The sequence below is a fragment of the Antechinus flavipes genome, chromosome 2 (assembly GCF_016432865.1).
Source record: "Antechinus flavipes isolate AdamAnt ecotype Samford, QLD, Australia chromosome 2, AdamAnt_v2, whole genome shotgun sequence".
NCBI lineage: Eukaryota > Metazoa > Chordata > Mammalia > Dasyuromorphia > Dasyuridae > Antechinus > Antechinus flavipes.
This window is the reverse complement of record NC_067399.1, coordinates 425,319,793-425,332,069: the sequence shown is the minus strand read 5'-3', so window position 1 is coordinate 425,332,069 and position 12,277 is coordinate 425,319,793. Positions and strand designations below refer to the sequence as shown.

Sequence of the window (12,277 nt, the reverse complement as noted above, 5' to 3'; positions counted from 1 at the left end):
TACTCTGCATTACGAGGGAGGAGAAAAGGAAGAAAGGGAAGCTTCATTTAGTTATCCCAGTTTCTAGAGAGAAATAAATCTCTCTCTGCTTCTTTATCCTCTACCGTTGCTTTGTTTCCCCAGACACACTTCACCCAGGAACATCGAAAGAAAGAAGGCGAGAGTCTTATTACTACTCTCTAAAGGAGGGGCCTGAGACCCTTAATTCCGACTGACACCTTTCTCTTTTTCCAGTTCTCTCTGCTTTTCCCCTTTCCCCTCTCCCCTCATTGCCGTTATCCTTCTGCTTCGGCTGCCAATCAGATCGTTGACCTCCCACGGCCACACCCCTCTCCCTCCTCCGGCGATACAGCCAAACGGGATGGAGGCGGGGCGGGGCAGGTGCAGGGCGGGGCAGAAGGAAGGCGGGGTGACGGGTGACTGACAGACTGACTGGCAGCCGGACAGACTGGCTCGCGGGCGGGCAGGAGGACAGGAGGGCAGGCTAGGTTAGGCGGAGCCGATGGGGCCGGGCGATCGGGGCTGGTTCTGGCCAGCTCGGCTCGCGGGGCCGCCTCCGGGCTGCGTGTGAGGGAGGCGCGAGGTTGGCAGCGGGGGCGGGGGCTCGGGCTCGGGCTCCGGCCAGGCATGGGTCGGGGCGCCGGCAGGCGCGGGCCTGTTGGGGGCCTGGGCTGGAGAGGCGGGGGTTGAAGCTGGGTGGTGGGGGTTGGGGGGCGGCTGAGGCGAGGAAGGGGCCGAGCCAAGGCGGTGGGTGGAGCGGAGCCGGGGCGCGGCGCGGCGCGTGGTGGGGGGAGGGCGGAGGAGGCCGAGCACGAGCACGCCTGCCCGGACCTCGGCGGCTGCTGCAGCTACGATCGAGGAGGAGGAGGAGGAGGAGGAGGAGGAGGAGGAGGCAGGCGGGCAGGCGGGCGGACGAGGCCGCCCCCATGGGCGGGTGTGTGGGCGCCCAGCACGATTCTTCGGGCAGCCTCAACGAGAACTCGGAGGGCACCGGAGGTAGGTGAGCGGCAGGGGGCAGCCTCGTCCCCCCATTGTTCCCTGGGCAGGGCCCGGGGGAGGGGGGCAGGCGGGCTGCCCTCACGTCCCGGGCCACCTGCCCCCTCCCCCCAGCTCTGCTGAAGCCCCCTTTGTCATCTTCCCCACGTCACCCGGTCCTACTCCCCCGGCTCTTGCACATGGATGGGATCAGGGAGGGTCTCCTTGGGCTTGGCTGGGAGGTTCCCGGGCTCCCTGTTAGAGACTGCAAGTTTGGGATCCTCCAGCACCAGTGATTTTGTTCCGCAGCTTGTGTCTTCTTCCAGTCCTAAGGGGAGAGATTCTTTAGTTTGAGACTCAGTTCCCCAAATCCAATACGACCTCTCCCATTCCAAAAAAAAAAAATCCATCACTCCTCGCTTTCAGGACTTAACTGCTTTCTGGCCCCCGTTTCACTCCCTTGTTTAGGGACGATTTACTCTCTATCCCATTTAATTATTCAGGAACTAGATGGAGGCACGCGGGCCGGAGAAAATGGATTGAGGAATGGGGGTGGGGGTATGTGTGCTGTTGGAGCTTACTGCTTTTATCTCTAAGTAGTCCGTCCTCCCCCCTCCCGCTCCCCTAGCTCCTGCACCCTCGTTTTACCGAGCTGACTGGTCTCAGCTTTCGGGAGTTTCAGGTGACAGCTGCTCTAGAGCTTCCAGTTTGTCCATTGGAACGTGCAACTTTCTGGAGTTCTGTTTGAGAGTCTCGAGGATTTTAAAAGGGGTGTGTGTGGGGCAGTGAGAAGTGATCTATTAAAACTTTTTTCCCTCTTCTAACTGAATTGAGGGGAGTGGAGTGGTTTGGTCTCCTAGTGTGCTAATCATACTGATTTCTACCCGTACATGCTTAGCAGCTATTTGCTATATAGTTGTATATACAGTATGGCTAGCTGTACTTTTAGATTGTGTTTTCTTATTTTTAGCACAAAGTATCATCACTTTAGTTAATAAATACTCGTTTGTCAACTAGAGTAATTGCAGGTCAGTGATTTGATGTGAAAATACAATTTTATCTTTATTAGAGTAAGTAGCTTTTAAATATCAACGAAAGCATCCACAAAAATGCTATGTGGCACTGAGGATAGGGGGTGGGCATAGCATAGGGACTTAATAAATGTTTAACAATTGCTCGTGCAGAATCACCCATCCCAGTCTTTTTGTACCTTTGGGCGATTAATTCTCTTAACCACTTTGTGCTCCAGACTACTATCTAAGATTATGCTTTGTAAAAAAAAGTTACTGACCTGCTTTGCCTAGAGGGAATCTCCAGAGCTGGAAGATCTCCATTCCTGTAAAATCTAGTGTTTGGCTTAATTAACATTTATTAAATACTTTATTTTGTGTTGGACCTTTTGTCCCCTTAGGTGGTCTATCCCCACTGCTAGTGCCTTTCTTCAGAGATTATCTTTCATGACTGTATATCTATCTTGTATACATGTATCTCCATTAGAATGTGAGCTTCTTGAGGACAAGGACTTTTTTTTTTTAAACTTTGTATTTATAATGCTTAGCATGTGGCAACTGCTTAATAAGTATTTGTTAATGATAATGGAGATGCACAGACAAAAATGGAAAAATGATCCTTGCCCACTAGTAGATTACATTTTAGGATAGGATTGCAGACAAATAAAAGGCAATTTGAGGAAGCTAGGAATTAGCTCAAGGCTAGTTAGTATTTTCTTTTATTGCTATTAACTAAGCTATGGAAATGGTATTCTTGTTTCTTGAGGTTTGAATTCCTTAGAAGAATTAGTGAAAGAGGAACAAACAGATAAGTCACTACCCAAAAATCTATGTGTAGCTGCCTTGGGACAGGCTACAGCCTTTCCTCCCTTTAATAGAAAACTTGGTTTGGAGAACAAGATACAGGGATGTTAATATGGCTAGTTAGAAGAAAATCTTTAATGGGTAAATTATCTATGGGTTTTGATGATTTATGTTCATGTTCTGTTTTATTGGCATGGATAATTTAATGCAGAAGGGCTACACAAAGTTTGTACTTCATGTTTGATAGTTCTTTTTTAGGGTCAGCTGAGTCAAGCAGCCAAGATTCAAGAGAAGAGAGAGTGCATCTTTCTCAGGGCACAACTTAATTTTGAAAGATGTATAAGAGTTAAGAGCAGCTTTAAAAAATATATGTCAAGAGGGATTTTAAAAATTAATATTCAGTGTGATATTTCTATATGGTATTAATGACATGTTGATTTCAAGATGCAGAAATGTAGAACTTCCATTCATAGTGTACTCTATAGATTCACCGAATCCTTAAAAATCAGCCAGCACTAGTAAAAATAGCTCAGTACCTTTTTTTTTTTTTTAAAGGAACTGGACAAACTGGGGTGGGGGAGGAGGGGAAGGAGAGGAAAGGGGGAGAAAAATGGGAAGGAAGTGGATCTAAGCTTCTATTTTGTTTCAGGCCTATGCTAAAAGCTGGGAATACCAAAAAGGGGCAAAAGACAATTGCTGCCCATAAGGAGCTCATAATTTAGTGGAGGAGATAACAAGAAAAATACATATAAAAAAGTTATACAAGATAAATGATCAGTCATTTCAGTTGTGTCCAACTCTAAATAATGCCATTTGGGGTTTTCTTGGCCTGAGATACTGGAATGGTTTGCCATTTCCTTTTCCATTTCATTTTGGAGATGAAAAAACTGAGGCAAATAGGATTAAATGAGTTGCCCAAGGTCACACAGCTAGGAAATGTCTGAGGCCAGTTTTGAACTCAGTCTTCCTGATGATTCAGGTCTGGTACTCCACCACTGAACTACCTAGCTGCCTACAAGATGAATATATCATTAAAAGAAGAAAATCATTAGAGTTAAGAGGGGTTGGAAAAAGACTTGCTGTAGAGGATGAGATTTTAGTTAGTATTTATTTAGTTTTGCTGGGGCAATTGGACTTGCCCAGAGTCACACAGCTAGAAAGTGTTAAATATTTGGGGCCAAATTTGAACTCAGATCCTTCTGACTTTGGGGCTGGTGCTTTATCCACTACACCAATTAGCTGCCCCATTAGTTGGTATTTAAAGGAAGCCAGAGAAGCTGGTAGGCAGAGATGAGGAGGGACAACATTCTAGACTAGAGTATGGCTAGAGAAAATGCCTGGACTCAAAAGATGGAGTGTCTTATTAGGGAAATAGAAAGGAGGTTTGTCACTGGTTTGTAGGGTATATGGTGAGGAGACTGGAAAGGTAGAAGGAAGCTAGGTTATAAAGTACTTTAAACGCTGAACCAGAGGATTTGTATTTGATCTTGAAAGCTATTGGAGTATTAAAGGAGGTATGTGACATGATTGGACATGTGCTTTAGGAAAAATTACTTTATTGACTGAATGGAGGATATATTGGAGTAGAAAGAGACTTAAGGCAGACAGAGACAGAAATCTGCCATCAGGTTAATTAATACAGTAATTTACTATGAGGTGATGAGGGCCTGCCCCAAGGTTAGTGGTGATGTCAGAGGATTGAAAGAGAAATGTTGCCAAATAGCTTGGGTATGGAAGAGGAACTGAATGAGTAAAAGATAATGAGGAGTCAGGGATGACATCTAGGTTTTGACTTTGAGGGACTAGAATGAAAGTATATTCTAGTCTACAGTAATAAGAAAGTTGGGAACGGGGTTGGGAGAAAGATAAACTTTTGAGTTTAAGATGTTTATTGGACATCCACTTTGAGATGTTTGAAAGGCAATTGGAGATGTGAGATTAGAGATCAACAGAGAGATGAGAGCAAGATTTGATTTGAGATTTGAGAATCCATCAGCATGGAGTTGGTAAATTAAATCCCTGGCAGCTCATGAGAGATCCCCCCAAGTGAAGTAGAGAATAGAAAACTAAAAGTTTAGGACAGAACTGTAGTATGGAAACACCTATGATTAGATGCGATTTGGGTGCAGATCCAGCAAAAAAAATGAGAAGCAGCAATCAGAGAAGTAGGAGGAGAACAGAAGGTGGTGTTTAGAAAACCTAGAGAGGAGAGAGTGATTGGCAGTATCAAAGGTTGCAGAGAAGTCAAAGAGAATGTTCTCATAGTCCTATATTTTCTGCTAATTAAGATTGGACTACTTCCTTGAGGGGAGACTAGGCAGTTTGATAAGATAACATGAATAAAATGTCTTCTATCATATCAAATTCTTATTCTCTGATGTCTGGTAACTTTTTAATCATAACTTTCTTTGCCATTCTATTCCTAGAATTCAGTTCCTATGTTTCAGCTACACTGATAAGTCTCCTTTTATTATTGGTGCCTAATTTTAACTGAAATAGGTAGATCATCATGATTATATAACCACTCAGCTGAAACTTGTCTTTTCAAAGTTACTAATAATCTCTTAATTGGTAAATCTGGTGGTCTTTTCTCAGTCTTTATCCTACTTGACCCTGTGCTTCATTTGACTCTTCTTCACCTGGTTCCTTTGTCATCTTTGGGACTTCTTGACACTCTTTCCTGGTTCTTTTCCCATCTGTCCAACCACTCCTCATTTCCTTTTATGGGATTGGTCATGTCCTATGCTCTCCTTTTTTCTTTCTTTGCACTCTAATAGTGACCTCTTTAGCTTTTTTGGGTTTATTTATATCTCTATGCAAATAACTTGCAAATCAATATTTATCCAGCCCCAGTTCCACATCACCAATTGTCTGGTAGACATTTCGAACTGTATGTCCTAAAGACATTTTTTCTCCCACATGATTGGGTAGCACAGTGTATTGAATAGTGGGCCTTGAGTCAGGAAGACCTGAGTTCTAATTCAACCTTAGGTACTTATACAGTTACATAATCCTGGAAAAGCCTGAGGAGCTCTGTCTCCTCAATGTCTTCAATTGTAAAGTGGGGATAATAATAGTGACCTTCCAGAGTTGCTGTGAGGATCAAATAAGATTAATTATAAAGATTAGCATAGTGCCTAATATATAGTAGATACTTAATAAGTATCTTATTTCCTTCTTTCCAAACCCCACTCCTCTTTCAACTTGCCTATTTCGACCATTCTTCCAGTTTCTAGGATCTTAAACTCAACATTTTCTTTGATTCCTTACACCGCAGATTCAGTCAGTTGCCAGATATCCTATTTTTCTTCTCTTTACTTATATTAACACATTGGTGCATATACTTTTCATTTTTTACCTAGCTTTTTTATTTTTTAAAAAATTTAATTCATGTAACAAAAATTTTCTTATTTTCCCCTCACTAACAAAAAGAAAACCAAAGTCTTATGATAGACATAATAAACCTTCTAAATATGAAGAGCCAAGAAAAATCATCTGGGTTTTTATCAGTTAATAGTAAAACTAAATTAAGTGTTACTTCAAAATTTTCAAAGTAACTCAAATTATAGTCCTCATATGTTATTTTGTGTTTCTATCATAAACAACTATTTGTGACTCCATTTGAGGTTTTCTTTGTAAAGATATTGTAATAGTTTGCAATTTCCTTCTCTAGCTTATTTTACAGATGAGGAAACCGAGGCAAAGTGGGTTAAAACACATCTAGTGTTCTCTCAAGTAAACTCTTTGGGTTGGTTGTCAAACTGTACAAATAGATGCAGATGCATTTAGACCCAGGTGCATTTACTTGAGACCAGATTTGAACTCAGGAAGATATCATTCTAAAATTTTTAAAAGTTTAGAAATTATGACAAGGATTACAAATAAAAGGTGAATCTGGCTTGAGGATATATCAGTTATCTTACTGGTTTTCCTGCTTCAAGTCTTGACAATCTTGTCTTATCCCCACCCTTCACCCTTAGCCCTCCTTGAATCCATCCATCATATCAATATGAATGTTTTTCTTAAGTACAAATATAATCATGTCAACTTTCCTTCTTAGTAAACTCCAATGTTGTTGTTATTGTTGTGTTTTTCCTAGTTTCCCTAATATAAAATGTAAACTCCCCTGTTTATTTCTTAAAGCCTCTTGATAACCTGACCCAAGCTCATTGTATATTACTACACTGCCTAAATGCCATTCTTCTTCCAAACTTGGCTTTCTCTTCATTATAGAACACTACCTTCCCATCTATGTGCCTTTCTACATTGAATTGACTCTGTACTTCTAAGTCATTCATTTCTTTGTCACCTCTGCCTCAAATTATCCCTCTCTTAACCTCAAGTTTCACTTTCTATACGAAGCTTTTTTCTCTTCAAAAACAACCTCAAATTTCACCTTCTATACAAAACTTTTCTTAATAACTCCAAATGCTAATGTCCAGTTTCCTTTTTACTTTCTATTTAATTACCTGGTATTTACTTTTTGTATTTCTTCTGTGTGTACTTACATATGTTTTTGTTATTTCCATTATTAAAATGTAAGTTTTTTGAGAGTAGGAGTTGCTTTCTACTTTGTAATTTAACAGTGCTTGACATATTGTAGGTGCTTAGCAAATGTTTTTGTTATTTCCATTATTAAAATGTAAGTTTTTTGAGAGTAGGAGTTGTTTTCTACTTTGTAATTTAACAGTGCTTGACATATTGTAGGTGCTTAGCAAATGTTTATTAATTAATTGGTTATCTGTTAACAATTTACTAAACTTTGGGGATTTCATTTGTGCATAACATTTCTCAATTTCCTCAATAATATTTTAATGGTATAATTGGGCCTGGGGCAAATTTTAGTATAGATATTTTTCATTGCCATCAATTATTGCTGAATATGTAAGTCTTAAAATAATACTAGTATGTGGGTAATCTTTTCAGTAATCCAGATCATAAATCATCTTTCTTCTCATTCTATGTGACTTTTATTCATGTTTTCAGTGACTCTGCCATAGAGATTCTAATGAATTCTGGTTGCCCTACTCAAATTTGGGGCTCTTCTGCTAGATCTCTTGATTTTGTTTGAGAATTAGTGGCATACAAAATGTTTGTGGCAACCCTGTTTGTAGTGGCTAGAAGCTGGAAAATGAAAGGATGTCCATCAATTGGAGAATGGTTGAGTAAATTGTGGTATATGAATGTTATGGAATATTATTGTTCTGTAAGGAATGACCAGCAGGATGAATACAGAGAGGACTGGCGAGACTTACATGAACTGATGCTAAGTGAAATGAGCAGAACCAGGAGATCATTATATATCTCAACAACGATACTGTTTGAGGATGTATTCTGATGGAAGTGGATCTCTTCGATAAAGAGAGCTTTAATTGATCAAAGATGGACAGAAGCAGCTACACCCAGAGAAAGAACACTAGGAAATGAATATAAACTGCTTGCATTTTTGTTTTTCTTCCCGGGTTATTTCTACCCTCTGAATTCAATTCTCCCTGTGCAACAAGAAAACTGTTTGGTTCTGCACACATATATTGTATCTAGGATATCCTGTAACCCATTCAACATGTAAAGGACTGCTTGCCATCTGGGAGAAGGGGTGGAGGGAGGGAGGGGAAAAATCGGAACAGAAGTGAATGCAAGGGATAATGCTGCAAAAAATTACCCTGGCATGTGTTCTATCAATAAAAAGTTATTAAAAAAAAAAAAAGAGAGAACTAGTGGCATATTCCTGCAAAGGAATCTCCTTTAAGGAATAACTATTGAATAACATTAGAAATAGAAAACTTTTTAATTGGTAAAATCATAATTCTTTAAACGTTGCAGCTTTCTCAATCCTGCCATTTCTCTGTTGTCTTTTGGATGGCCTCTGAATTTTAATTCTTCAGAGATTGCATTATTTCATGAATTGCAGCCATAGAATTTTACTGGAAGAATATTGTTACTACAAAGATCAGTTTTTGTTTCAGGGAGGACCTTAGTTATAGTCATTAAAAGTGCTATGTAGCTTCCCAAAGACAGTCCAGCCCATTCTTTTTCTGCTGTTCAATTTGTGCTCACTGTCTATACCCAGTAGTCTATTCAAGATAAGTATGTGCACTGACAGACCAACTCTGTTGGTTGGCTGTCAAATTGCATAGACAAATAGATATTCATTTGCTTGTTTTTTCTTGTCTGAATAATTGTGCCAACCGCTTTTGAGTTATTATGTATCTCATTTAGGGAACTCTGCAAGGCTTAAGGGGGCTCATTGTTAGGGACAAGCAGCATCTAGATGATCTCACCATCTAATAAGGAATTTTGTTTTTCTATTTGGACTTTATTCTGGACTCCTTCCATGACAATGACAAACATCTTCGATCATTTGATCATTTATATGTGCCTGGTTTGTTCTCATAAAGCTTTTTATTTTCAAAACATTTGCATAGATAATCATCAACAATCACCCCTGCAAAACACTATTCCAAACTGTTTTTTCTCCCTCTCTTCCTCCCATCCCCTCCCCCAAAAGGCAAGCAATCCAATACATGCCAAACATGCAGTTCTTCTACATATACCTCCATAACCATCATGCCACAAAAGAAAAAAATCAGATCAAAAAGGAAAAAATGAGGGGAAAAAACCCAAAAAGTAAGCAAACAACAATAGCAAAAAGTGAAAATACTATGCTGTTTTCCACAATTGGTCTCCACAGACCTCCCCCTGGGTGGAGATGGCTCCCTCCATTACTAGTTCACTGGAACTGGCCTGAATCACCTTGCTGCTGAAAAGAGCCACATTCATCAAAATCACTCATCACACACTCCCATCATAGTTGTGTACAATGTATGTTCTCCAGCTCCACTCATCTCACCCACCAGTCCATACAAAGCTCTCCAAGGCCCCCTGAAATCATTCTGCTGATCCCTTCCCACAGAACAATATTCTATAAACTCATACACTACAACCCAGTCAGCCTTTTTCCAATTGATGGACATCCACTCAGCCTCCAGTTCCCTGCCACTATAAAAAGGGCAGCCACAAGACACTGCACATGTGAATCTCCCTCTCCCTACCATGATCTCTTTGGGATACTGGCCCAGCAGAGACACTACTAAATTAAAGGGCATATGTACCTCTATAGTGCTATAATCAGTCTGATCTTTATTACTAAGGGGTCATTCTGTAAAGTTCTTTGTTATTTCAAAAGGTCTTGTATAATTGTTAGGTATATGTTAGAGTCACTTTGCTGGAAGAGAGACCCCTTAAGGTGCTGTTTTCCTGTAGATGCATTTTTTGATTAATTTTTGGCTTTTAGTTATAGAGTACTGTCTGCTAGTTATTTTAAAAATGCACATTTTGATCAATGTTGACCCTAGAGCTTTTGTATATCAATATTAAAGAATGTAATGGTAATAAGACACATTTTTCATTTCCATATATACTTGCTAATGACGAATAGCAGTTTATTTTGGACAATTAGTAAAAAAAAAAAAAATGCTGATTTCATTAGTTGTATGTACCCAACCAGATTGTACTAATGTTACACAAAGATAAATCACTGTATTCCTTAAAAAATTGTAGTCATTCTGCCTGTCATCTGGGGAGGGAGATGAGGGAGGAAAGGGAAAAGTCGGAGTAGAAGTGAGTGCAAGGGATAATGTTGTAAAAAATTACCCATGCATATGTTCTGTCAATAAAAAGTAATAATAATAATAATAAAAAGAAAAAATTTAGTCATTTTAGCTAATAATTATAATCTCTTCCTCCATGAAATTTTAGACCACTGCAGATAGAAAAACTGATTGCCTTTTATTTTTCCTATCCACTTCATGGAGAAAAGTTAATTAAGTTGCTCTCATCTGATAAGAGGATGTAAGGCTGATAATAATTTTATACCTATTTAATAAAAAAATCAAGACACATTTATAACTTGAATGACACTGTATTAGGTTCTTTGAAAATACCGAAGAAGTGTAAAAGAACTTGTGTTCTGAGTGCGATAGGGTTAGAAAAGGCTTCTTCAATGAAAGAGTTGAAAATGTGTCTATGCTGCTTTGGGTAGAAAACCAGTGATAACCATTCTTGATAATTATTCTACTTTTATAGGGGGAAATATGAGGGAGAAAATTAAGAAGAATTGAGGCAGCTATCTAGACAGGTAGAGGTTGTAACACAGTGATACTTTAGAAAAGAAATAAATTTGACTGCAATGATAGTAGTGAAATAGTCCAGAGGTATTCTGTTATAAAAGTTATTGGATCATGAGAGAAAGAGCACTTGATGCAGAATGCATACTGTTTGGGGAACAGATTTTTGAGTTGAAATTATTAAAGCCACAGCAAGTCTGGAGAATTTCTCTGGGGACTTGCAACCCTTCTAGGATACTTTAGTTTTTTATCATAGTGGCTGAAATTTTCTCACAATATTTTTAAAATTCAAAGTGACTTGAGTATACATCTAGCTCAAATCATAAAGGAAATTTCCACTGTTATAAATGTTTATTAGTCAGCCTCTGTTTAAAGACATTAAGTGAAAAAGCCCATCATCTCCTGAAACAGTCTTTTTTAAAAAAAATATCTAACTTAAATTTGCCCCCATACCTTTACTCTGGAGCTAACCAAAAGATGTCTAGTTCATTCTCTACATGTTAGTCCCTTTAACTGCTTGAGAATAACTTTCATGTCTCTTTGGGTCTTCTCCAGACTCTTTCTATAACTAGGACTCAAAATCTTTCACCACTTTAATTGCCTTCCTTGGTAGTAATAATAATGAAAAAAAATAACATATAGTGCTTATTATGTGCCAAATACTATACAAAGTGCTTATACTTATTATCTCATTTGATTTTCAAGACAGTCTTGGGAAATAGGTGCTATTATTATCTTTGTTTTAGACTAGATATGAAAACTTCTGCAAATGTAATAAGTGACTTGTCCAGGGTCCAATTAGTACGTCTCTGAGCTCAGATTTAAACTCAAGTCTTCCTTTCTTGGGCCCAGTACCTATCCATTGAACCTCCTGGCTATCCCTAGTTCGGTCTTCAGTTTATCATTGTACTTCTTAAGTTGTCACGCTTAGAACTAAGAACACAGTTGTCTGATCTTGGCTGAAGATGAAGGAACTGTCTTTTTATTCCTAGAAGCCATATGTCTTCAAGCAGCACAAAATCACATCTACATTTTTATCTGCCTCTTCACACTACTGGTTTGGCTCATACTGAACTTGCTATCCAGTAAACCCCATTTTGGGCACATTGTTGTCTAATCATGCCAACCTCATCCTGTAGGGTGATTTTAAAATCCGAATTTGAGTTTTCCTATGTCCCTAATTCCATCCTTAAGCCCAATACTTAAGACTGTCAAGATCTCTTTGGATTTTGATTTCTGTCATCTAATTCTGTCCTTTTCATCCTGATGCTATTTCTTCTATCTTTGTGTTGTCTGTAAATCTAGTGAGCATTCAGATCTTTGATTAAAAAACAAAACAAAACAAAAAACATTCAATAGCAT

At 39.3% G+C, this 12,277-nt stretch overlaps 2 protein-coding genes across 3 annotated transcripts in view; one reads left to right on the top strand and one right to left on the bottom strand.

The window, feature by feature from the left end:
* Positions 1 to 484: 484 nt before the first annotated feature.
* LOC127546754 (actin nucleation-promoting factor WASL-like) lies at positions 485 to 928 on the bottom strand. The gene has a single exon (XM_051973712.1). The coding sequence runs from the start codon at positions 926 to 928 to the stop codon at positions 485 to 487; it is 444 nt and encodes a 147-aa protein (XP_051829672.1).
* The window catches only part of UBTD2 (ubiquitin domain containing 2), a 55,706-nt gene continuing 44,307 nt past the window's right edge, over positions 879 to 12,277 (top strand). Inside the window, exon 1 of one of the 2 annotated variants that reach the window (XM_051978904.1) lies at positions 879 to 996. In XM_051978904.1, the coding sequence (XP_051834864.1) occupies positions 927 to 996 (70 nt within the window). In that variant the 5' untranslated portion in view covers positions 879 to 926. The remainder of the gene's footprint in view (positions 997 to 12,277) is intronic. The other variant, XM_051978903.1, reaches the window with a different exon arrangement.